At 49.6% G+C, this 25,258-nt stretch overlaps 1 protein-coding gene across 1 annotated transcript in view; it reads left to right on the top strand.

The window, feature by feature from the left end:
- Positions 1–25,258, top strand: part of DNAH9 (dynein axonemal heavy chain 9) — a 333,637-nt gene that overhangs the window by 76,307 nt on the left and 232,072 nt on the right. The window contains 7 exon segments of the mRNA XM_053893249.1: positions 8,466–9,336; positions 12,518–12,648; positions 13,027–13,153; positions 17,858–18,010; positions 19,012–19,137; positions 21,329–21,568; positions 21,890–22,050. Coding sequence (XP_053749224.1) covers positions 8,466–9,336; positions 12,518–12,648; positions 13,027–13,153; positions 17,858–18,010; positions 19,012–19,137; positions 21,329–21,568; positions 21,890–22,050 — 1,809 coding nt within the window.

Below are 25,258 nucleotides of genomic sequence, written 5' to 3'. Positions count from 1 at the left end.
CTCTTGATTTCGGCTCAGGTCATGATATCACGGTTTATGAGATCGAGCCCTGTGTCGGGTTCTGTGCCAACAGCTCAGAGCCTCCTTGGGATTCTCCCTCTGTCTCCCTCCCTCTCAAATAGATAAACTTAAAAAAAAAAAAAAGTCTCAAAGTTCTGTGTCCCCGAACTGTATGTGATAAAAATCACAAGGTATTTTACAAAGCCACTAGTATTCTAAATACCCACAGACTCGTGTCCTTTTGGTTTAAGAAAGTGGCTGGTAGCATTTTGAAATAATTTTGGAAGGCACTTTGGAAGACGGAAGGAAGGATTTGAGGGGCGCCTGGGTGGCTCAGTCAGTTAAGCATCTGACTGTGGCTCAGGTCACGATCTCATGGTGAGTTCGAGCCCCGTGTCGGGCTTTGTGCTGACGGCTCAGAGCCTGGATTTGGCTTCAGATTCTGTGTCTCCCTCTCTCTCTGCATCCTGCCACTCCCACTCTGTCTCTTTCAAAAATAAATATTAAAAAAAAAGGAAGGATTTATGGTGAAGGATTTCTTTCTCTCTTTGCTTAGTAATGCTCAGACCCCTCCCCACTCATGATAAGGGGTCTTTACTTACAACAACTATAGGACGAATGACCCCATTCACACGTGCTCACATTGTGCACACGCGAGTTTCGCACGACTCCTACCTTGGTGGAGAAGTGTACCAGGGGTCTGTGCCTGGTCCTCTGCTCAGCGTCGGTGGCTCCAACCGGGAGAACAAGCTGGTTCTCAGTGTCCCGTGTCTGCTGATGTACCAGCTGAGATGGGTCCCCTCCCTTACTCCAGTTCCATGACTCACTTTCTGGTTCCCTCGCTGAGATCCCTGCCGGGTTTCCTCTACGGTTTTGGACGGACGAGCTTAGACGTCTCCACGCTGGAAAACGCCATGCTGGTGAAGAGTGACAAACCTTTTAACTGTCAAGGGCACTTACCCAGAAAAAACAACATCACACAGGGAGACAACACGCTAAAGCAACAAATGAAGCCAAAAAAAAAAAAAAAAAAACAAAACAAAAACAAAAAACCAACCATCACAACGTTAGCGGAAGGAAATACGGCGTAATGATTAAGCATGTGGACTCTGGATTCAGGCCGCCTTGCGTCTACTCACAAGTCTATGACTTACTCTGTGTCAGAAAGCTCACCAGCTCTGAGCTTTAGTTCCCTTGCCTGTAAAATGGGGTTCATGATAGTATCTGTCTCATAAGGTTGTTGACAGAATTAAGAAGTAATCTTTGTGGGGCGCCTGGGTGGCTCAGTCAGTTAAGCGTCCGACTCTTGGTTTTGGCTGAGGTCATGATCTCGTGGTTAACGAGTTCGAGCCCTGCGTCGGGCTCTGTGCTGACAGCATGGAACCTGGCTGGGATCCTCTCTCTCTGCCCCTCCCCGGCTTACGCTCTCTCAGAATAAACAAACTATTTTTTAAAATATTTTTAAGTTTATTTTGAGAGACTGCATAAATGGAGAAGGAACAGAGAGAAAGAGAAAGGCAGAGAATCCCAAGAGGGAGAGAATCCACACAGGGCTTGATGTCACGAACTTGTGAGATCGTGACTTGAGCCCAGATCAAGAGTCGGATGCTTAACCGACTGAGCCACCCAGGTGCCCCAATAAATAAATGAGCTTAAAAGAAAAAGAAGTAATCTTTGCAAGTATTTAGCATAGTATCTGGCACTAAGATGACCAACCATCCTGGTTTTCCCTCGGCTGTTCTGGTTTTAGCGCTGGAAGTCTCACATCCAGAGAAGATTCCCTGTTCCAGGCAGATCAGAACTGTTGGTCGCCCAGCATGGCGCACGGGCACGGCCTACCTGTTCCTATTCGCCACTCCCCAAACGTACACCGAGTGGCTCCTATCTCCCAATTACCGTACCTGGGGCTAGAGAGAACGAGACGAGTGTTTCACGAGGCAGGGAACAGATGGGTAAACTCTGCATAGGACGGACATGTGAAGAACAGACCCTAGAGCCGTGTGCCGCCATATTGGCTGTACTTTAAAATCACCCGGGGAGCTTCTAAAATTTCCAGTGTCCAGTCTATCTCGCAGAGCAACCTGGGGACAAGACCTCCAGTACTTTGTAAAGGTCCTCAGGTGCTTCCACTGCGCAGCCAAGTTTGAGCCTTGCTGCCCTATGGGGAAGTAACTGGTTCCCTTTGAAGCAGTCGTGCCAGGGCGTAAAATTCCAGTAGAGTCCACATCCCTTTCGCATATTTGTCTTTGGAGCCGTGCCCTTGCTCCAAGGAAACATCTGTTGCACCACACATTGGTGAAACTCTTTGGGGACTGTTCTTTCAGAGTCTGAGACATATTCTCTTGACTCTCCTTTGGACAGGAAATTGGATATTTGAATTTTAACACCGATCACGCAGAGCCAAAGCTGGCGAGGGAGTTGGGTTATGGAGCTGTGTGATACTTGCTTAGCGTTAACAATCACACCCACGGCAACAGCCGTAAGAAAGAGAGGAAAAGACACTAATATCTTTGCCTCCACTGTCCCTTACAAATTTTTCCAAGAGAAGGGTCCCAAAGATACGTGGTGAAATGTTTTCCCAAATGGAACTCCGGATAACTGCTCGGGAGGACACGACGTCCATTTGCTGGTGTGATTTTGCGTACCCGTTGAAAACGCGGTATCCCTCCTTCGTAGTTAGGTCGCGTACGTGTGTTGATCGACTGGTGGCGTTTTTGTAACGTGATGGCTGCGACTGAGTTTGTTTTCTTTCTTAGCACCCGTATCTGCCGGCTGGGTGGATATTGCTTCTCTGAGCTGGGTTTTCCAAATCCGCATCTGTTAATTTGACATGCAGATGAGGCCTTGCAAGAGAACACTTTGAAAAGAGCTGCTCACAGCAGCATGGAAAGCCAAACATTACTTCAATTGTGATGCGTTCTTCTTCTCCGCAAGAAAACATCAGGACTGGAGCAGAATCGTGGATTTACGGCTGAAGGGAATCTTAGTGGGAATCAACTCAAGGCTTGTTGTCTTTCTGGGCTCGGTGTATGCAAATCTGTGTGTTTGACATTTTAAGGCTGTGTGTATGGCAAAGGGTTTTAATTCTGGTGCCTTCACTTTTAGATCATTTAAGAGTTTCTAAAATGCAGACCCTGGCACATTCCTCTGCGAGTGCAAGTTTCTGTTGCTGATTATGTTGCAGGTTAAGCTCACACTGATCTTGTCTTTGAGGAGGAGAAAGAAAGTATCTCATTAGGCTCCTGAAGCCTGTCAGGTGCCGGTTGATGTCTGGTTGCTTGGGTTGAGTTTCTTCGTGTTCAAGTCTTACTTCTTCCTGTAGTTGTTAACTCTGAGCTGTATCAGCATATTCCGAGCTGAGCTCCCTGACTTCGTAGTAATTGGCTAACTCCTCATATTCGGATTCAAGGACTTTTCACAGCTCTTAAAGTCCGGAGGCAGACTGTCCCCTCGGAGCAAAAGGAATGTCTCCATGCTCCAGTGGCCTTCTCTGGCTCAGTGTCCTAACCTTGAGTGCAGTCTTCCTGACCTTAAGGAATGATGCCATGGCACATAACCGGTTGTCTTTCCCACATCGAGACCAAGGTTGTCTACCCACGGCTTTCTTAGCCAAAGCACTTGATCTCGGTGAGCTACAGCTCAGCGGAGACCATTAGTGTTTTCAGTCGGCTGGCAGCCGGATTCCGTGAACGATCGAGAGAGCTTTCTTGAAGGTACACTCCCTTTGGGTACTGTCGTGCGCAACAACTAGAGAAAGCAAAGCTTTCCAGATAGCCCAGTGCAGCAGGCGTGAGGAAAGAGGGTCCTCGGTCTTGCTTGCACGGTGTCTGTTGTCTCTTCAGTAGCTGGAGAAAGGAAGTGCTCATCGTTAGCTCTCCCACAAACATGTCGCAGTCCTGAGACAAGTTCAGCTTCACCCTGTTCTTCCAGTTCATCTGATTCATTCACATGATTCAGGCTTCCGCAGAGCAGCAGAGGTCGTGGTCTCAACAACGGGGTCACCAAAAAAGGATATTGTGCTGGGATTTTAAGATAATACACGCTCAAAAAAAAAAAAAAAACAACCCATACTTTCTAACCTCAGAGACAATTTCAAAAATGAGTGCTTAGACACATTCATTGGAGGGGCGCCTGGGTGGCTCAGTTGATTGAGCATCTGACTCTTTTTTTTTTTTTAATGTTTTTAATGTTTACTTTTGAGACAGAGAGCATGAGTGGGGGAGTGGCAAAGAGGGAGACACAGAATCCAAAGCAGGCTCCAGGCTCTGAGCTGCCAGCACAGAGCCCGACGCAGGGCTCGAACCCACAGACTGTGAGATCATGACCTGAGCCAAAGTTGGACGCTCAACTGACAGAGCCACCCAGGCACCCCCCCATCTGACTCTTGATTTCAGCTCAGGTCATGGTCCCAGCATTGTGGGATAGAGCCCTGCGTTGGTCTCCATGCTAAGCATAGAGCCTGCTTAAGATTCCCTCTCTCTCCCTCTGCCCCTCACCCCAGAACTCTCTCTTTCTCAAAAAAACAAAAACAGGGGTGCCTGGGTGGTTCAGTCAGTTAAGCCTCCAACTTCGGCTCAGGTCATGATCTCACGGTTTGTGAGTTCGAGCCCCGTGTCAGGCTCTGTGCAGAGCACAGAGCCTGCTTCAGATTCTGTCTCCCGCTCTCTCTGCTCTTCCCCCACTCATGCTCTGTCTCTCTCTCTCCTTCAAAAATAAATAAAAACATTAAAAAATTTTTAAAATAAAAACAGAAAAAATAAAGCAAAAGACATGTCCATTGGGTGGCCAACTTTAACCTCCCCCAAGGAGGGAGTTCACACCCCCTGTTGGAGATGGTGCTTGAGCCAGTGGGAAAGGGAGGATTAGCCATTGGGAAAAGAAGTTGGAGGTGAGGTTATTCCAGGCATAGGAAGCAGAACACTCAAAGGCACCAAAGGGTGAAAACGTGAGGAACAGTTGGATGGCCCCATGTGTGCATGGCTGGGATGCTGGAAATGGGGGTGAGAACAGAGCGGTTCACGGAACCAGATTCTGACCATGATCAACCACTGAGGAGCCTAAGCATGAGGACAACGTGGTGTGAACACCACTGGCCTGTGGCGGTGGAGCGAGACCCACTCAGGGCCGAGTGCTCGGTGGGAGGGTGACGGCGGCAGCCCAGGAGAGAAGCAGTCCCCATGGACTGATGCGATGGCATTGACAATGGAGAGAGGACAGATTGGAGAGATCTGGGAGGGGAATAGGTGTGTTGATTGGGTACGAGAGGTGAGCAGGGAGGAGAGACTGGTACAGTTCTCTGTCTTCTATCCTAGACCACTGAGTGCGAGGCACTCTTTCACTGCTCACCAAGGTGGGGGCCACCGATGGGGAAGAACTGAAAGACCCCAGGCTCGGTTCGGCTGAGTTGAGTCTTAAGATTCCCGTCAGGTACCAAGCAGGGGTGTGTTTGGTTTTGAACACACAGGTGTGGTTCTGAGGTTAAACATTTACCACCCACTGGCTTCCCCAGAATTAATTTAAATCACTCATTCCTCCCCCTCCCTCCACACACACCTACGTCTGGGCCGGGCCCGAGTCGATCATTCTTCTGAGATCGTACGCACAAGTGCCGAATTTCCATTTCTCTCCATTATAATTTTATTCATCCAGACATGGCAGGCATTTCTCTCCTTAGATTAAAATCCTTTTGCATTATTGTTTCAATTTCAAAGACTTACTGCACCGCGTTCCCTCCAATTGCTTTCTTGTTCTCCTACTGTATCGCTCCCCTAGGATTCGGAGAACCGCTTCCAGCTTATTAGGCACATTAATCAGGGCTGTGAACATCCTGATGGTGTGCACCAGAGTTTTGAAATGGGAAGAGGGTTACCTGCCCTCGTGTCTTGGGATTCTTTTCACCACTTAGGCCAAATTAACTTTTATGTGTGCTCAGCTGCAGGAAATGACTGTCCACAAATTTAAACCATAAACAAAAATTACACCACGCAGTAGACGACCTCAGGAGTAGGTCTGACAAGTAATCGCCTCTGACAGACATCTGGGGTGCTGCTGTTGATTTCAGGGTGTTCGCATGTGCTAAGGAAAGAATGGTTAGAAAGACCATTCATTGTCTCCTGTGTGTGCCCCGAACACCCCGAGAGCTCACGACTTCCCTCGTAAGTTATTCCTGAATTATATACGCCATTCGTAGATTGAACAGAATGTGGGCTTTTAGACGTTGGCCCACAAGGATCTCGTACCAACAGCAAGAAGCTAAATTCGCCTTCCAAGTCGCTCCAGTCAAGATAAAAAGTAGAACCTACACACTCCAACAATCAGTCTTTGGAAATGAAGAATAAGGAGAAAAAAACCAGCCGTGCACTTGATCTTTCCTGCCGGACCACTTGCCATGAGGACATTACATTTCTTTCCTTCTGGTTCTTTTTCCACTCCTCTCCTCGGGGGGGGGGGGGGGGGGGGGAGAGGAAGCTCCTTGCCTAGACAGACAAAGGTCCCCCTTCAGCTCTGAGAACTTCAACCTCCAGTCCTGTTCCGGAACCCTGGGGGGGACGGAGACCAGCGAAGACACGCCATGATGTTCGGCCTCATCCTCTGAAGACAAGTCCACAACTGTAGCACAGAAGCCAAAAACCATTTAGATGGAACCAGCAGAATCAAACGTAGCAAGCATCAAAGTTAATCTGACACTGATTTAATGGGATGCATAACTGTTATTGTGTTGCATGGTAATTAGGCTTAAGTGGCGAGCAGTTCAGGTAAATGGCTTTAATTAGGATTACTTTCCATCCGTCAAGTCAGATATTTCCAAAGACAACTGAGAGGAGAGGCAGTTCAAGAAAAAGACGTCGTATGCCGTCCTCCCCTCCACACTCCACCACCCAACTAACATACACGAGCATACGTACGTACGTGTGCGTGGGCACGCACACACATGCTAGACTGGAGGAAACGACCGGTTCTTTAAATCCCTCATTTGCCCTCAACTTTCCCCTTGATGATGAAGCCCATGATACCTTATTTTGATCTTAGAGGAACGTGGTATTCCCCCTTAAGTCGCGGTGCCCCCAAATTGGCCCTCCAGGCGCACAGAGAGAAGAAACCAGAGTTGGTGATGGGGAGGAAAACGAGAGGCTCCTTACACACTTGGGTTCCACGTGCTCCTGACCAAAGAAACGTTATCTGCCCACATGGGTTCCTTTGCACGTCAGGTTCGTTCGTTCGTTCTTTTCTTCCTTCCTTCCTTCCTTTCAAGATTTTAAGTCCTCTCCACACCCAACATGGGACTCAAACTTACAACCCCAAGATCAAGAGTTGCGTGCTCCATGGACTGAGCCAGCCAGATGCCCCTGCATGTGGGGTGCTGATGTTGGAGGAGAGAGGCCAGGCCGGGAACGCAGTTCTGGAAAGGTAGGGCTGTGAAGCAGGCGAGCACTGGGGAGGCTCAGAGGGGGTGGTGGATGCCTGCCGTGAGCACTAGAGAGAAAAGAGGGTGGGGGCCTATGAAGAAAAACCGTAAAGCTGGGCACAGCGCAGAGATAGAAGTCGGGTGAAGAACCAGAGGCACCCAGGATTCAGGAGAGAGCAGGCCAGAGTGGTCTAAGGCTCGAGATCAAGGACAACTTGGAGGGAGGACTTAAGAAGAGGAGTCTGACTTGAGGCCCCTAGCAAAGGAGCAGCACGATGACTGCACAGGGCCCTGGTGAGGTCTCTGTGCTCGGTCTTCAAGGTCCTCTATCCGTGGTTCCCAAACGTGGCAGTGCCGTTGCCTGGAGGCGTCACAGGCCACCCACGTGAGCTTCCCCACAGTCAAGGACGCCAACCTGGCACGCTGGAACCACCCGGCAAGCTGCGCCTGGGTCTCACCCCTAAAGAGCCTGATTTCACTGGACTGGGGAGCAGCCTGGGCACGGAGAGCATTCAAAACTTCCGGCAAATTCTAACATGTCACCCAGACTGAGAGCCAGTGCCCCAGAGGGAGTATAGGGTAGGACTTCTAGATGCCAGCCCTCTCACCTAAAGACCGCCTACCACGCATAGTCCTGGCGGGAGCTCTGGCTTTACAGCACCTGCGGGAACGTGACCGTGTTCCTCTGTGTCAGGTGCTCTGGGAGCCAGTGCGCAAAAGCACAGTCCAAAGGGAGCTTGAACAAAGGGATGGTCCCCTTCATCCCTGGATGGGGGACCGGGGAGCAGCAGAAAAGGAGACTAGTTTTCCCTTCTCAGGTGTGAAGAGAAGATCCAAGCCTCCTGTTCCCCTTGAACTGTCTTTTCTCCAGCTGTGCGCGTTTACCCCGCCCCCCCAACCCACCCCGAGTGCCTTTTTCTTCCCGGGCTTCGGTGCCAGTTACCGTTCGTGGCTAGCATACCAGGTGTTTAAAGATTTGAGCTGGCGTGACCCTGGCGATTCCGGGACACGAGCCCCCGTGCGCCCGACTCACCGGAAGGAACACGTTTTTGTTTCGTAGGTTCGACAGCGTCAACCCTCACCGAGAGCTGGACGCCAGGCACACGGAGATCCGACAGATGGAGCTGACCCTGGCCTCCATCTCGGAGTCTGCTGCCTTGTTTGAGGTCAGCATTCCCAACTACAAGCAGCTGAACCAGTGCAGGCGGGAAGTCTGCCTGCTGAAGGAGCTCTGGGACACGATAGGGATGGTCACCTCCAGCATCCATGCCTGGGAGACGGCCCCGTGGAGGGAGGTCAACGTGGAGGCCATGGACCGGGAGTGTAAACGGTTCGCCAGGTGCATCCGGAACCTGGACAAGGAGGTCAGGGCCTGGGACGCGTTCGCGGGCCTGGAGAGCACCGTGTCGGACGCTCTGAGCTCCCTGCGGGCGGTGGCCGAGCTGCAGAGTCCGGCCATCCGGGAGCGGCACTGGAGGCAGCTGGTGCAGGCCACGGGCGTGAGCTTCGCCGTGGACGAGGGCACCACCCTGGCAGACCTCCTGCGGGTCCAGCTGCACCATTTTGAGGACGAGGTGCGGAGCATCGCGGACAAGGCCGTGAAAGAGATGGGCACGGAGGAGACCTTGACGGAGCTGTGCGCCACCTGGGCCGGCCTGGAATTCCGGTACGAGCCCCACCCGCGGACCGGCGTCCCCCAGCTGCGGTCGGACGAGGACCTCCTCGAGCTCCTGGAGGACAACCAAGTCCAGCTGCAGAACCTGATGACGTCCAAGCACGTTGCCTTCTTCCTGGAGGAGGTGTCCGGCTGGCAGAAGAGGCTGTCCACGGCCGACGCCGTCATCTCCACCTGGTTCGACGTGCAGCTCACGTGGTCTCACCTGGAAAGTATATTCATGGGATCCGAAGACATCCGGGCTCAGCTGCCCCAGGTACCTGCTAAGGAAATCCCGCTCGCTCTGCTCCCTTACCCGAGTCGAGGGAGGCGCCCCCCGTCTGCGCGGTCCTCTAGACCCTGTCCTCCTCTGCCTGGTCTTGCCTCCACTCGAAGGCACCTGCAACGAACATCGGCCTCCCAAGCCGCCACAAGTCAGGCAGAGGGAAAGAGAGAAGGGGAAATGCACACCCATCAGTGTGTCCCTGGATGGCTGGGAAAAAGAAAGGAGGGTCGATTGGTGTTGTTCTAACGTGTATTTAAGAAAGGAGATGGAGGGGCGCCTGGGTGGGTCGGTCGGTTAAGCGTCCGACTTCGGCTCAGGTCATGATCTCGCGGTCCGTGAGTTCGAGCCCCTCGTCGGGCTCTGTGCTGACAGCTCAGAGCCTGGAGCCTGTTTCGGATTCTGTGTCTCCCTCCCTCTCTGCCCCTCCCCTGCTCATGCTCTGTCTCTCTCTGTCTCAAAAATAAACGTTGAAAAAAAGAAAGAAAGGAAATGGAGGCTATCAGCTCCTGAAGTTTGGGATGAGCCAGTCACGAGCCGCTCCACAATTACAGTGCAGTTGTCAACTGGGAGTGAGCATTTGTTTCCGGGCAAATTCAAGTTCCTTCTTGAGCCGTGAGGCACCCTGCAGACCTCTGGCCTGTACCGCCTGCGAAACACCAGTCTGCAGCTAAATAAATCCTCAGCAGCGAACTTCTCTGAACTATACATTCTTCTCATTACTACCTTCCCTGTGGTTGATTGCCCCTTCTAATTTGTCTTAATTAATGTGCCATTAACTTACCCACCTCTCAGTGGATTCATATTCATTGGATTTTTTTTTTTTTTGCAGAGTTCTGTTTCTCTGTACCCCCTCAGCACAGAAAGCTCTTTGCCTACAAATCAGTTTGTTTCCAAAACGTCACACATTGTGCAGACCTCCCTTAAAAGTTGAAGCGCCCCCCCCGTCAAAACTTTGTATTTTTCCAGCTCGCCCCTCAAAAAGCATATCTAATGTCCGACTGCAGATGGAAGGTTGTACATGCAGAACGAAAGACAGCAGAAAACTGGGGCGCCTGGGTGGCTCAGTCGGCTCAGGGCACGATCTCGCGGTTCATGAGTTCGAGCCCCGCGTCGGGCTCTGTGCCGACAGCTCGGAGCCTGGAGCCCGCTTCGGATTCTGTGTCTCCCTCTGTCTCTGCCCCTAACCCACTCACGTTCTGTCTGTCTCTCTCAAAAATAAATAAATAAACAACAACAACAAAAATTTTTTTTTAAATAAAAAAACAGAAAACAATTCTGATAGGTTGTCATCAGGCCACATGGAATAAGCCAGATTTTCTTTCTCTGCAGTGCTAGTGACTGGAGAAGAGCAGGTTTAATTGGGGGGACGGGGCATGGAAATCAGTGGAGACTTTGGTAGAGACTCTGAGGAGGCATCTGAGAACTCCCAACTATGCACCAGAAAGAATTGGTGTCATTAACTTCTCAGTGGCAAGGGTTTGTGTGTGAAGTATGCGAACACATTTAATTTTTTTTTTTTGTATTAACAGTGCAATAAGAGACAATTTGAAAACATGATAAAACCGGTCATAATCTTACACCCTAACTAGTAACTATTTTCATTCATTAGAAACATTTCCCAACTTGGCTTGACACACACAGGCATTTCTGTACAGTTGCCTTCTGCAGGATATCAATTTTCTTTCCAGCTCTTTCCATGGGAGCACTCGTGCTCCGTACTTCATACTTCTGATGAAACCTCGAGACTTCCGCACCTCTCACGGGAACAAGATACCTCACTGAGCAAACATATTGTCCCCAGCCCCCCTATTTCTAAATCTTCTTGGAGAGGGGTGTGGATTGAAGATGTTCGGAGCAGACCCAGGTGGGCGGGGCAGGCTGAGTTCCAGCTCTGTCTCTTGGAGCTGTGGGACCTTGGGCAAGTTGCTTAACCTCCCTGTGCCCTGGTTTCCTCCCGCGAACCGGGACAAATACCAGAACCTACTTCAGGGATGTAACTGAACAGTGCACACAGCATATACCGTTGTGATCGTTGCCGTGTACTAAAAATACCACAAGCTCTTGCCAGGTGCCAGGTGTTGAGCTAAACTCTGCACATATTATTGTCTCGACCATGTCAGTGATGTTGTTCCTCACTGTGTGTGTTTGAAGGACACGGTGGTAACTGATTCGTTTGACCTCACGTTTGCCGAAGAACGTCTTGCTTTGGTTACGTAAACTTTAGCACGGACCCAGGGAAGGCAGCAGACCCGCCCGCCGTCCACCTGATGTAGGAAGTGTGTGTTTTATGCCGACGGTTCTCAAAGTATGGTCTGGGGACACTGACCCTTGTAGGGGATCCTCAGGGTCAAAGCTGTCTTAAGAATAGCGCTAAGATGCTGTTTTCCGCTCAGATTTTCCCGGGCGCACATGGGAGTTCCCCAGAGGCTCTATGATACGTGACATCACGACAGATCGAATGCAGAGCAGGAAAGAAAACCTGGTCACGTTCCAAGTCAGACATTGGGGAGGAAAAAACAAAAAAACAATGTCACCTCCTCTCTAAGTTACTTTGTTTTGGAAAATACAATTATGTTAGAAGTATATTATCAGGTTACCATCGTGGGCTTAATATCATTACTCTTCAAATGAATTAACAAAATATTTTTTCAATCCGTCAATGTCCGCTTCCAACGGAGAAAAACGCACTGAGGGCTATATTAGCCACGTACGCAAAAAGCTCTTTGCACTCCTCGCCGATTTTTGCAAAACACAGAGGGAGGGATTTTGTGGCCCAAATGTGCAGGAACTGCTGTTTCAAGCCAAGAGTATTTCCTTGTTGAAGTTTTTAGGGCCTCCCCCAAGGACCGGTTTCTGCTTCTGAATTGCTGCAGATGAGGGGACCTTCTTCGAGTCCGAGAAAGCGGTGGTGAATTTCCCCCCACGTTTTTTTTTTTTTTAAATTTTTTTAACGTTTATTTATTTTTGAGACAGAGAGAGACAGAGCATGAACGGGGGAGGGTCAGAGAGAGGGAGACACAGAATCTGAAACAGGCTCCAGGCTCTGAGCTGTCAGCACAGAGCCCGACGCGGGGCTCGAACTCACGGACCGCGAGATCATGACCTGAGCTGAAGTCGGCCGCTTAACCGACTGAGCCACCCAAGCGCCCCTCCCCCCACGTTTCAATTTCAGGATTCTGAAAGATTTGAAGGCATTGACGTGGACTTTAAAGAGCTGGCTTATGATGCCCAGAAAACTCCAAATGTCGTGGAGGCCACCAATAAACCAGGTCTTTACGAAAAACTGGAAGGTCTTCAGAGCAGGTGATGGTCTGCTTGCTTCCCCCCCGTCCCCCGCCTTTATACCGGGGAAGGTGATGGTGCCTTTTCCCCATTCTCTGAGACCCTTACTGTCTTCAGCTATCCAAGCAAGTGTGTGTGTGTGTGTGTGTGTGTGTGTGCGCGCGCGCGCGTGCGCGCGCTTGCTTCGATTTTCCGGTATGTTAGGTAACGTGGGGTATTATGAGAGGTGCTTGTTTGGGTGGAAATGCACCAGTGCGTATATTCGCGAATACCCTCAGTGTTTCTGGCACTGATTTCCATACGCGTTCCGTGTCCTGCCTCTGTCTGCCTTTGGGTCGTGTCTACGCACCTATGCGCCCAAGCAAACTTAATTACAAAATCCTATGTCTGTGCCCTCAGATTGCACTTGTGTGAGAAGGCCCTGGCAGAGTACCTGGATACGAAAAGGCTTGCCTTCCCTAGGTTTTACTTTCTGTCCTCTTCTGACCTGTTAGACATCCTTTCCAACGGCACAGCTCCTCAAGAGGTAAGCGGAGGGAGCGCTCGTGGAAGCATCCAGAAAGTCTGAGGGGGCTCCCAAGTGGGAAGGTGTCAGATTCCCCATTATGCCTCCTCTCTCTGGTAGGGTGCGTATTTCAGACCCACGTTCCCCCCCCCCACCTCACCCCCCCGGCATCTTCCACGTTTATAGTTAGGCTTCTCGGGGAGCCCCCGGCCCATCAGTGGCTCTAACCCCCAAAAGGGGAAGCTTCGAGGATGGGGAAGGTGGAGGGGTCTAAGCCTTCACAGGAGCGTGCCTTTGATCAGATTCTGAAGAGAGATCCAGGTAGGTGCTAGCAAAAGTTACAGCAAACATTTCCAGGGGAGAGAAGACTGAAGGTTGTATTAACATGGCATTTTGTGATTTTTGTGTGTGCGGAAAGAGTATACACAAGGAGCTCAAAATTTGGAGTTCTGGCCCCTAGTTCTAGCCACTTGTTGGCCGTGTGGTCTTGGGAGTCCCTTCTCTTTGGCGAAATTTCCTCATCTGTAAGATAGGAGAAGGCTACTGTGGTACGGCCTTTTTCCCCCCTCTCTCTCTCTTAATATGAAAGTCCCACTGGTTGTGTTTGGAGCTGTAGACAGAGCTTCTCAAACATGAGCGTCACCTGGGGGCTTAGGTGCATCAGAGTCACCTGGAACGCTTGTTAAAATGCAGATTCCTGGGCCCCAGGGTTTCAGATGAGCCTGTAGGTCCAGGTGGGGCTGGAGAGGTTGCATTTCTAAGGATTCCCCAAGTGATGCTGGCGGTCTCGGGACCACCCTTCGAGAAGGACTGTCCTAGACCCTAGGTCTGCGTCTCCAAGTGACAGGTAGGACGGGGGGGATGGTGTCTCCACCAGGTGTCACCCCGAGAAGACGCCAAGATCTGTGTGTATGTAGTTCTCCACTTTTCCTTTGACGGAGGATATCCGGTCAGAGTACCGTGTTCAGAAGTTACTTGGATGAGTTCTGTCCCGCCCTTCAGTGTGATTTTTGTACTTCACCTGAAGTATGGTTGGGCTCAGGTATTTCTCTTGGCTTTTAGTTTTTGTTTCTGTTTTTGTTTTTGTTTTTTTTCTTCCCATCCCTGTGGATTGGATTGTTTGAATACGTAGAATTCTAAAAGTCAAGATGTGCAAAAAGGTATGTTGGAAATGCCCCTCCTGTACTTCCCCTCCACTCCCTGTAGGTCACCGACCCCACTAGTTTCTGGCTTTCCTTTGCAAGAAACAAGCAAATGTTCGTTTATATCTGCCCATGTGGTTTTCTAATTTACCCTCCTTTCTCACATAAAAGGGAGCCTGCTATGTATACTTGAAAGCAGTTTTTTATGTTGTTACATATCCTGGAAATCACTCCATATCAATTTAAAGGCATGGCCCTCGTTTGTTTTTTTTTTAATGTTTATTTATTTATTTTTTTAATTTTTTTTTAACCTTTATTTATTTTTGAGACAGAGAGAGACAGAGCATGAATGGAGGAGGGGCAGAGAGAGAGGGAGACACAGAATCGGAAGCAGGCTCCAGGCTCTGAGCCATCAGCCCAGAGCCTGACGCGGGGCCTGAACCCACAGACCGCGAGATCGTGACCTGAGCTGAAGTCGGACGCTCAACCAACTGAGCCACCCAGGCGCCCCTAATGTTTATTTATTTTTAAGAGAGAGCGTGTGCCAAGCAGAGGAAGGGCAGAGAGAGAGAGGGAGACGCAGAATCCGAAGCAGGCTCCAGGCTCTGAGCTGTCAGCACAGAGCCCAACGTGGGGCTCGGACTCACGAGCTGTGAGATCATGACCTGACCCGAAGTCAGACGCTTAACCGACTGAGCCACCCAGGCGCCCCCCCCCTCATTTTTTTTTTTAAATGCACCTGCATCCTAACTCCCTGGACGATGCCACAGTTTGGCCAAAGGTTGTTGATACAATTTTTCAATTACAAATCCTGTGCCAGCGGATAACTTTGGGTTTTGTATTGTTGGGGGTCTGCCTTCCAGGCAAATGCCTAGAAGTGGGATTTTTCTGGGTCAGAGGGTAAATGCTATGTGGTCGGGTTTAGCGGTGGCCCTATTTCCCTCCGTGGGGAAACAGCCTGTTGCGTCACCACCAGCAACGGAGGAGAGCGGCTCTCGTGGAGCCTAAAGATGACAGCCGTGCATTAGTTTCCCATCTTCACCATTAACTTTCCACCTCCCTGAAATTATATTTTTGGTTTGTTGGTGAGAAGCATGTACCAAACACAGATCATCCCTAGAGTTAAAACCCACCTTTCTTTTGTTCCCCTATATAGTTTTCCGAAATAGTTCCAGAGTAGCTCACGCATAGCGGAGTTGAGATATTTATCACACCGGCATTCTGTTTTGTAGCTATACGTTCATTAATTCCATGCGTAGGGAAAGTCAAAGATCGTTGCCAGACCTTTTGTACGTGATGTGCTCATTCTTAAATACTTATATATTTTTTTTAACGTTTACTTATTTTTGAGAGAGAGAGAGAGACAGAGCACAAGCAGGGGAGGGGCACAGAGAGAGGGAGACACAGAATCCGAAGCAGGCTCCAGGCTCCAAGGCGTCAGCACAGAGCCCGACGCGGGGCTTGAACCCACGGATCGCGAGATCATGACCTGAGCTAAAGTCGGACGCTTAATCGACTGAGCCACCCAGGCGCCCCCTCAATACTTATTTTTATTTGTCTTGCTTGGTGTGAGTAAATCTGTAAGTAGCTCTTTCCTCCCCACCATCCTGAGAGATGAAGGTTAGTAGACTAATCCCCAGATCCTTCTCTGTCTGCGACTCTGTGGTAGCTTTTACAGGTGAGTGATTGAACGGTCGAGTTTGGAACTCCTGTGTGTCACAGCACTTTCTTCTCAAATCCCCCCAGATGTAGCTCTGAGACATCATCTGAGGTCCACCTGCTTTTTTTTCCCTCTCCAGATCTTTCTAGGTAACCTCATTTGTTTCTATTTGGATCTCCGTAGAGATCAAAATTTAAAGTTTAATTTTAGAAAGTTTGTATACGTTTATATACTTGGCTTTGTTAATTTTTCCAACATTTGACGAGTTTTTTCTTTCCTATCTGAAAACCAGGGTCATTATCTTGAAAAGGTTTTCTTTCTATGTGCTTTAAATTTTTTTAGCGATTGTTTAATTTTGAGAGAGAGAGAGCACGCACAAGTGGAGGACAGGCAGAGAGAGGGAGACAGAATCCAAAGCAGGCTCCAGGCTCTGAGCTGTCAGCACAGAGCCCGACATGGGACTCAAACCCATGAACCACGAGATTATGACCTGAGCCAAAGTTGGATGATTAACTGACTGAGCCACCCAGGCGCCCCTATTCCTATATGCTTTAAAATAATATTTATATTCCATTATCTGGATTTTTCTCCCTTTAAGTTCATCAGAGTTCCATAAGCTAGGATTCTATTTTCTCTGTACAATATAACATTACCTTCATATATTCATACATATTTAAAAAAAATTTTTTTGAGTTTATTTTTGAAAGAGACAAAGCATGAGCAGGGGAGGGGCAGAGAGGGAGAGAGAGAGAGGATCTCAAGCAGGCTGCTTGCTGTCAGTGCAGAGCCCAACACAGGGCTCGATCCCATAACCCTGGGATCACGATCTGAGCCGAGATCAAGACTCAGGTCCTCAACCGACTGAGCCACCCAGGCGCCCCACATTTTCATCTGTTACCCCTCTTCCTTGGTGTCTTTCCATGGCTTCTCAAGCCCATCCACCATATTTCCTTCGTCTGTGTTGATTTGGTTCTTAAGTATTTGTTGTCCCCTTACATCATTTTCCTACCACTACCCGTTCATCTCTATCTCCTATTTCATCGCGTTCGTGTTTCTTTCATTTAATTGAAAACAAGGTGGCCTTTTTCATAATCACTTCTGTTTCCTTTATTAAAGCTTCTCTCTCTCTCTCTCCCGCCTCCTCTCCCCCTCCCCTCTGCGCCCCTTCCCCCTTCTCTCTGACAAAGAAGGTTCCCTCCCATCAAGATACCCATCCCAAGTCACCTTGGGTGGGATCCCCTCTGGTGCCCTCACAGTGTATTTACTCCTCTCCTGTCATTGGCTGGGGAGCTGGTTATGGTAAATTTAGGATTACAACTCCGGGTCCCCGCACCCTGGACGCCCTGTATCTCAGAAAGCTCTACCAGAGAGCTTTCTGCTTATTTTTTTCCTCTCAGCCTGCCATTTCCCTCATGTCAGGACCACAGCGTGGCTCTCTGGGAACCCTCCTAGAACAGTCACCCAGGGCGTTACTGGAAAGGGGCCTCTGTGTCATGAGACGACGTGGCGAGGGAGAACCAGGTACAGGTCTCCTGCGCCTAAGTGGTTTCAACAGCCGGGTGACTTCTTCCACAGGCCACCACCGCCACCATCGCCCTTCTGCCGCAGGGTAGCATTTTCTGAGGAGGAGGGTTTAGGAATTAACCGTCATTTTTTCCCTCCAGTCTGTTCCCATTTAGTTCAAGCAGACATTCGTGAAACTTTCGCGGCCACGATTCCCACTAATTCCACGTTCCCTTGACCACTTCTACCCAATTCATTTGGTTCCGACCTCATACCACCCCACCACTATTCCACAAGCTTCCCTGTAAATGTTTGGTAACCGTCTCTCTAATGGCTGGCACGCAGTAGACCTCTGCACAGTCCCGTTGAGCGTCTGCCCGGACACGTTGTCCAATCTTGTGGCGTGGTTTCCCATCTTAGGTTCAACGCCATCTTTCCAAACTCTTTGACAACATGGCCAAAATGGAATTCCAGCTGGACGCCAGTGAGAAAGCGACCAAGATAAGTCTGGGCATGTACAGCAAGGAAGGAGAGTACGTGGCCTTCAGCGAGCCCTGTGACTGCAGTGGCCAGGTAGAGTAGAAGTCCTTTGCCCTCCTCATCCCGTTCTCTCGCAAGTTATCGGGCAACCTCAACCTTCAGGATGGCCATTTCAACCTTGGGCCGGAACTGCTGTCTGGGCCCTGGGACTGCCAGCTCCTCTCTAACCGACATTGGAGGAGCTCCTGGTGCCTGCCCTCCCCTCTCTGGGAAGGACACACGTCAATATTCATATATCTTTCTTAACCAAAGACCTGTGCAGAGAGGAATGAAATGCGCATAAACAACTACCCAAGTCGAGGAGAAAAGAATTTTTAAATGATTAGCAGCACCAGGAGACTTTAACGTGACAACCCCTGGGGCACCCCATTGGGGAATCTGGCACGCTGACATCTTCCCCCGGAGAAGACGTTCTTTGAGATCAGCTGTTTTCCTGGGATGTCATTTCTCTGTACAAATATAGCTCAGAGTCACTTCCTCCCACAGTCCTACCCCTGGGAGAGCCAAATACCATTGTGCTCCAAGAACTACTACTTCTAAATGTCCCATGTACAATTCCAGAAACACAAAATATGGGGCAACTCTCCCCTAAAACTTCCTTCCTAGCCTCCCCATCACCACTAGAGTATAAGCTATGTGTCTGTTTTTTGACCAGAAAGCATTCAGTTGGAAAATATAATTCTGGTTTACATCTCCATACTGAGTGTGGACAGGTTATGAAAACCCACTGACTCACTGAGCGAGGTTGACCTTGCTTAGCCCAGACTAACACTTCCTTGTCTGAATGCCAGATGGCAGCTCCCCTCCCCTTGACCTGCTACTGTGTCCTGTGTGTTCCAAAGGGGCCTGTCCACCTGTTGTTAATTGAGCCTGGTTCTCACCGACCACCGTCCTGGGCCACAGAAACAAGATGGCTCCCTGTGCCTTCTGGCGGCCATTGGGCCGATGGCTGGGCTCCATTTTCTTGTCTCCCTCTGGGTGAGCGATCGTATCCTTCCCGGAATCCAGCATCTAACTTGGAGTTCTTCTTTCAGGTGGAAATATGGTTGAACCATGTGCTCGCGCATATGAAGGCCACAGTGAGGCATGGGATGACAGAAGGTGTAGTTGCTTATGAAGAAAAGCCAAGGGAACAGTGGCTCTTTGACTATCCAGCTCAGGTATTCTAACCAGGAGCTTTGTGGGCCCCCATCCTTGCCAGGTCCCCTCCCTCAGGGAAGTCCTTCGGCCTTGAGGGGATACCAGACCTCAAACTCACTATGTGCTTCACAGTCCAGAAGGCCTGGTCTCCGAATTGTCAACTAAGACTTAGTCCAGCCATTACCCTGGAGAACTTGGGATTGTCCGTTTTTACCCTCTCTGGCCACCGTAGGGAGAAAATGTAAACCGTTCAACTCACTGAGCCAGCCTGCTTTGTATATGCCGAGATCTTTGCTGAGCACAGGGGACCCCAACAGGGAACGAGACCTCATAACCCTGTCTTGCCGGAGTTTACAGACTTGGCAGGGAAGCCAACTTGCTTACAAATGAGCACATAGCTAGCTGGTGGGGTCTGGGGAGCCCCCCCCCCACCTCTGCCGAGGATATGATATGTAAGCTGAGATTTGAAGTAGGAGCTAACAAGTTAAAGATGGAGGGAAAGAGCAACCAGTATGGGGAGGACCTTGAGCTCAGAGGCAAGGAAGAGCATCCTGTGGTTGAAGAACTGAGTGTGGTTTGCAGCAAGAAGGGAAAGAAGGAGCCTGAGCCAGCTGATGGTTCCTACAGAGGAAACTTGAAGCCAGTTCTTACCCACCCCGTTAGGGAGTCTGACTTGCTTCTAAAATGTGTCCGAATCCTTTCCAGGCTTCCCAGGAGGGCGAGGAGGGAAAGGGGCAAATTAATGAGAAATGGCTGCGGTAGACCCTCCCCCCACCCTCCCACCCCCCGTTAGGGGCACAGTGCCCGAGCTGGCGTGTTTGAGGGTTGCAGGCACTTACCAGGAATTGAAGCCACAGGAGTAGAGAAGACTGGTCTTGGAAAAGACGCAGACCCGAGATGAGGGTGCAGAAGAGTCCCTTGGGCATCATGTAAAGACTGGGTAGCCAAGGAGGAGCCAGTAAAGCAGATTGAGAAACGGTGCCTTTTCAGGTAGAAGGTACACCAGGGATGGTCGCAATGGAAACCAAAAGCCGGCCAGAGGTCAGCCATGCCACACGCTTGTAAGAGATCAAGGAAAATAAAGAGGCTGGGGAGTGTCTGTGAGCTTGGTGTGGCCATGTCGGTGGAGTGCAAGGTGGTGGCGCATTGCAGGGGGCAGAGAAGGGAGAAGAAGGTGGGGAAATGTTGGCAGCGAGTGTAGACTAACAGAAACGAGAAATAAGTCAGGACTACTGCAAGGATTCTTTTGACTATGCAATGGGTGCATCGCGTTCAAAGCATCCCAGCAAGATCTCTAGCAAAACCCCACGCGCCTGATCCCAAAGGCGAGAATGGTCCTTTTTACTACGACAGGATTCTCTGTTTGACAAAGGGAATAATCCCCATCAGGATTCTTTATTTACCTGAATCAGACTTCTGAGGCAAGAAAATGTGTCGCCTCCTGCTCTTGTGACAGGTCTCATCTAGAGCAGTGTCTCCCCAACCACAGGATGCTACAGACGATCGGTGTATCTAAATTCTCCACCGTGAATAATTCGAATTACGCATTTTCCGTATCAGGTTGCTCAGCAAATGGAAGTCGTGTTTGTTCAAATCCCTTCTTCCATTCCTTTATTTTGACTCTCTGAAAAACACAAATCCCGCTGACCACGTTGAATTTTGCTGCAATTCACCTTGGTCTCCAGGAGTAGGCTTTTCAAGGTTATAGGGTCCGAGAAATAAAAACCATACACAGCCAAAGCGTTACGGGCAAGCAAAAATATGCCACAAATGATCATCAGAGGCTCATTAAGCTAGAACACTCAGACCGCGGGAAGTTTAAGAAGAACAGAACAAAGACCAAGTGTTGTTGAGATGTTCAATCAACATATTGTTAACCTCCCAAGCCCAGGAACGATGCTTTGCCTGGGGAGTAAAGATGGAAAGATCAGAGTAGCAATTTCTAAAAGCCACTGACATTGACCAGGGGGACTCTTTGGTTGTTTTCAACCAAACGATACATTTTTTTCCAGCGCAGAAAGTGCTTTCCCCACTTGGAACCACTTCACATCTCCAAGGAGACAGAGGCCAGTGGCTCACTTTGGTAGAAGAGGGAGGGAAGGGGCTGAGGTCACCCACACAATTGCATGCTGACGCGCGCTGTGTGATGAGTGGGCTGGCTTTGGAGACAGTCCTGGTAATGGCTTTACTAAGCAGCTCCTGGTGCCACAGGTGGCCCTGACCTGCACTCAGATCTGGTGGACCACGGAGGTGGGCATTGCATTTGCCAGGCTGGAGGAAGGCTACGAGAATGCCATGAAGGACTATTACAGGAAGCAAGTGGTGCAGCTCAAAACCCTCATCACCATGTTACTCGGCCAGCTCTCCGAAGGGGACCGGCAGAAGATTATGACCATTTGCACCGTTGATGTGCACGCCCGGGATGTGGTGGCCAAGATGATCGCTCAGAAGGTGAGTCCCAAACATCCGGGAGTGTCCCTCTTTGTCGCCAGCTACACCGTGAACGGTGGGATAAGGGAGAAGCTCGCATACAGCCCACACGTGGGGGTCCCAGACTCTGCCCCGGCCAGAGAGCTGGGGGAGGGTCATGGTGGCTGCTCCCAGCGAACGTGCGTAATGAGAGCAGCTAATGCTCTCTGTGCTGTGGTGGGCGCAGCATGGACTCCTGACCGGTAGGCAAAACCCAGCTCATCCAGAGCCCCGCGTGGCCTGTGGCCAAGGGGCCACCGGTGGAACGGCGATTGAGCCCCCTCCTCTGCGCTCTCTCTTCAGGTGGACAATGCTCAGGCCTTCCTCTGGCTGTCCCAGCTGCGGCATCGTTGGGACGACGAGGCCAAACACTGCTTTGCCAACATCTGTGATGCGCAGTTTCTATATTCCTACGAGTACCTGGGAAATACGCCTCGCCTGGTGATCACGCCTCTGACAGACCGGTGAGCACTGGCATCAGCCACTCACGGAGAACCCGATTGGTGTCAGGCTCGGGCCGTCTTAACGGGCTGCTGCCCCTTGCTAGTTGCCCACAGAGCTGTAGGGAGGGAGCGCCTGCCCACACAACACACGTAAAAATAAAACTTCAAGGAGGAAGGGCAGAACCCTTCTCAGGGCAAATCCGTGAGCTGTGATTTTTTTTTTTTTGAGGAATTTACTAGGGGAGAATCCCATACCCCTGGGTTCTCACACCAGCTCTAACACATACCGGCTACTTGACCTTGAAAAACTTGACCTAATGCTTGGTTTTTCTCATCTATGAAATGGAGGCGGTTACTTGTTAAACTGGTCTGGGATCCCCAGAATCGAAAACAAAACCAAAAAAAACTGATAAGCATTCTGGAAAGTGGAATTTTGTGTATAGAAGGCTGGAAATGGGGAAAACCCAAGATGTGTTCCTGGAAGAGGGGGAGACACTTGACTTGGGGGGCGATGTGGTTGGCCATCAAGGGCCATCAAGGTTGGCCTGGTAAGGGGGGTCCGAGTCAGGCTATAAATATGCAGCATACATTTTTTTAGCCAGTAAGTAGCGATAAACTATTGAAAATTTTTCATCAGCCGAATAAAACTATGTATTTCATGGAGACTTATCTGAGAGCACAGCGTGGGCAAAGGAGAGCGAGGATGGGATATTTTAATTCTGTTGAGATTTCCGTAAATTCTGCTATGATCTGGTGCCCTTTTCCCGTATAATTTCATTGAGCACTAAATCTCTTCTCCAAAGAGCTGCATGTCTGAATGGCTGGCTTACTCCAAATAAGTGACTTGTAGACGGTGAAAAGACTATCATCAGTGGTGAAGGCTAGAGTGGCCACGTAGAATCTGTGTCATCTCTTACTGAATTTCCCCCCTGCCTGTTTTTAAGTGTTTCCACCTGTATTCTGGCCAAATCCTCAGATGTATTTCCAAGGAACATTGAGTGGAGTTGTAATCGCGGCATTCGCGGCATGACCTGGGATGTGGGAAAATGCCAACATCATCCATAGAGCAGGACCTCATGGTTGATCTCTTCCCCCCGCCCCCATGCTGTTCCTTTCCCTAATTCGTTTTCCTGCCCAGCCTGGAAGGATCTTCCACCCAGAGTCCATTCCACGTTTGCTCTTGTCTTTCTCTCCTTTTCATTTTTTGTGGGAGCCCGCAGAGGTCACGTCGCTGTCTCTGGTCACTCTCCCTGCACTTAGGAATGGAAGCTCTTTGCAGTCAGGGAGCTTTGTCTGTCTTATTTGTTGCTATGTCACCAGCCACCTGCTAGATGTTGGAATTGATACCTGTCGAAGGAATGAATGGTGCTTGAATATTGAAGACCTCTGTGGTAAGAATAGACAGAATTAAGAATAGGAGGTTGACTCAGGAGGGGGATCCACACAGCACTCTCTGCCTTGGCTCCCAAAGAAGGAGGAACAGCTACTCTGTCCTCTGCCCTGATGCGGGGCCCGATACTCCTCCCTGCCCCAGCTTCGGACGAAAGGCAGATAACACCCGTTCAGAGGGAGATGCGGGTTTCTCTGCGGCTGGGACAGTATCGGCAACAGCAGCTCAGAGGGTTCGGGCACCTTAGGGTTGCACTTGGCCTTCACTTGGTATTAGTCCATTAGAGGCGCTCATTCAGTGCGGGCCAAAGGGAAAAGTGTTCCCGCGTCAGGCTTCATTCAGAGCGGACCCTCTCCTGTGTGGTGGTTATTCTCAGCAAGACACGCACCCTAAACAGGAAGAAAATGGGGTCCAGGATTCTCTCTTGAAGTGAGTTTTCCTGCCAGCCTTGGAATATAAGCTAATAGTTTGGGAATTCCTAACGCTCGCAACAGAATCACGAAGCTGTTCTGTATCTGAGCAGTTCGACGAATGTCCGTCTCTGACTCTAGACTGTATGCTCCGTGGTAATGTTGACTTCGATGTACTCACTGTTCTACCCCAAGGTACCCGGCGCTGTGATAGGCATTCAAGTTCACTCCTTGACCGAATTCAGTGGAACGATTTCTGACACAACGCGCCCCCACTTCTCCATCCCCAGTCAGAATATCTCCTTCCTTTCCATGGACATAGCAGACATGATCATTCCAAGTGATAAAAAGTCTAAGACTTTTTTCTTTTCCCTGGGTCGTCACGCCCGCCCCAGCGTTGAAGATAATTACCTCTTTTGGATTTACAAGTCTCTAGTACACGAATGCTGAAGGCCTCTGGAAAGGGAGAGGGTAAAGCTCTGGCAAGGAATTCTCTCCAAAACAGGATTTTATCACCCCTCCTATGAAACGATGCAAAAAAAATAAGAACTAGAAAGGAAGACTTAACACAAATAATGGTGAATACTGTATAGACCTTGACCTCGTTTGGCTCTTTAGATGCTTTTCTGACAAAGTGGTATGTAGTGAATATTTATATGTAAAATTCCATTTTCTCATTGACTTCCATTATTATCTCAAGAAATGTTTTGCCCGGGAAAAAAACAAAAAAAGGCCTTAACACAGAAAATCACATTTTAAAGAGCATTCAGCCTTGTCCGGTGTGTAGCTTAAGTACATTTAATTCTCTCCTGCCAGAGGAATTAATCAAATGGACAATTGATCCATAAAACCTTTGCACATTCATTAAAAGCATAGCCGCATTACAGTACCTCCGACTGATTATGCCTATTTCTTTGGAATTTCCCACTGCCCGGATGGGACCTGAATTTGTAAGTAGCTACGATATATTCGCAGGACTCTGGCGTAGCACTAAGCTGAAGAACTAAATGGAAATGCCTTTTCAGCCTGAACAAAAGCAATTCGCATAAGTTGTTTCTCAACCTTTGGATGACCTCCTCTTCCCTCAACTCACCTTCACACACAGACGCCCCTTTCAGCCCCGTGCTGCTGCGTTAAGTACTAATCAACTGCTTATCAAGTTTGAGTACCTCTTAATATCTCAGGAACTGCTGCGAGTAGGTGAGATTTAATTGACCCAAGAGTGTTGGAAGGGGGTTTGCTGGACAAGGACGCAGCACAAGTCCTACACTCCCTAAGTCTTCATCTGCAGTTTTTTATCAGAATAACTTTGTACTCTGTAAGCAAAGACGATAAAGTCGCCCAGAGGTAACCATTGTTAATATCTAGTCCGTTTCCTTCTGCGTGTAGATGTTGACAAAATGAAATTGCAATCCTGTGCTGTATATAA

Source organism: Panthera pardus, unplaced genomic scaffold, assembly GCF_024362965.1.
Source record: "Panthera pardus isolate Hobbes unplaced genomic scaffold, ASM2436296v1 HiC_scaffold_3, whole genome shotgun sequence".
NCBI lineage: Eukaryota > Metazoa > Chordata > Mammalia > Carnivora > Felidae > Panthera > Panthera pardus.
The sequence above is the reverse complement of the archived record's forward strand: the minus strand, read 5'-3'. Positions and strand labels throughout refer to the sequence as shown.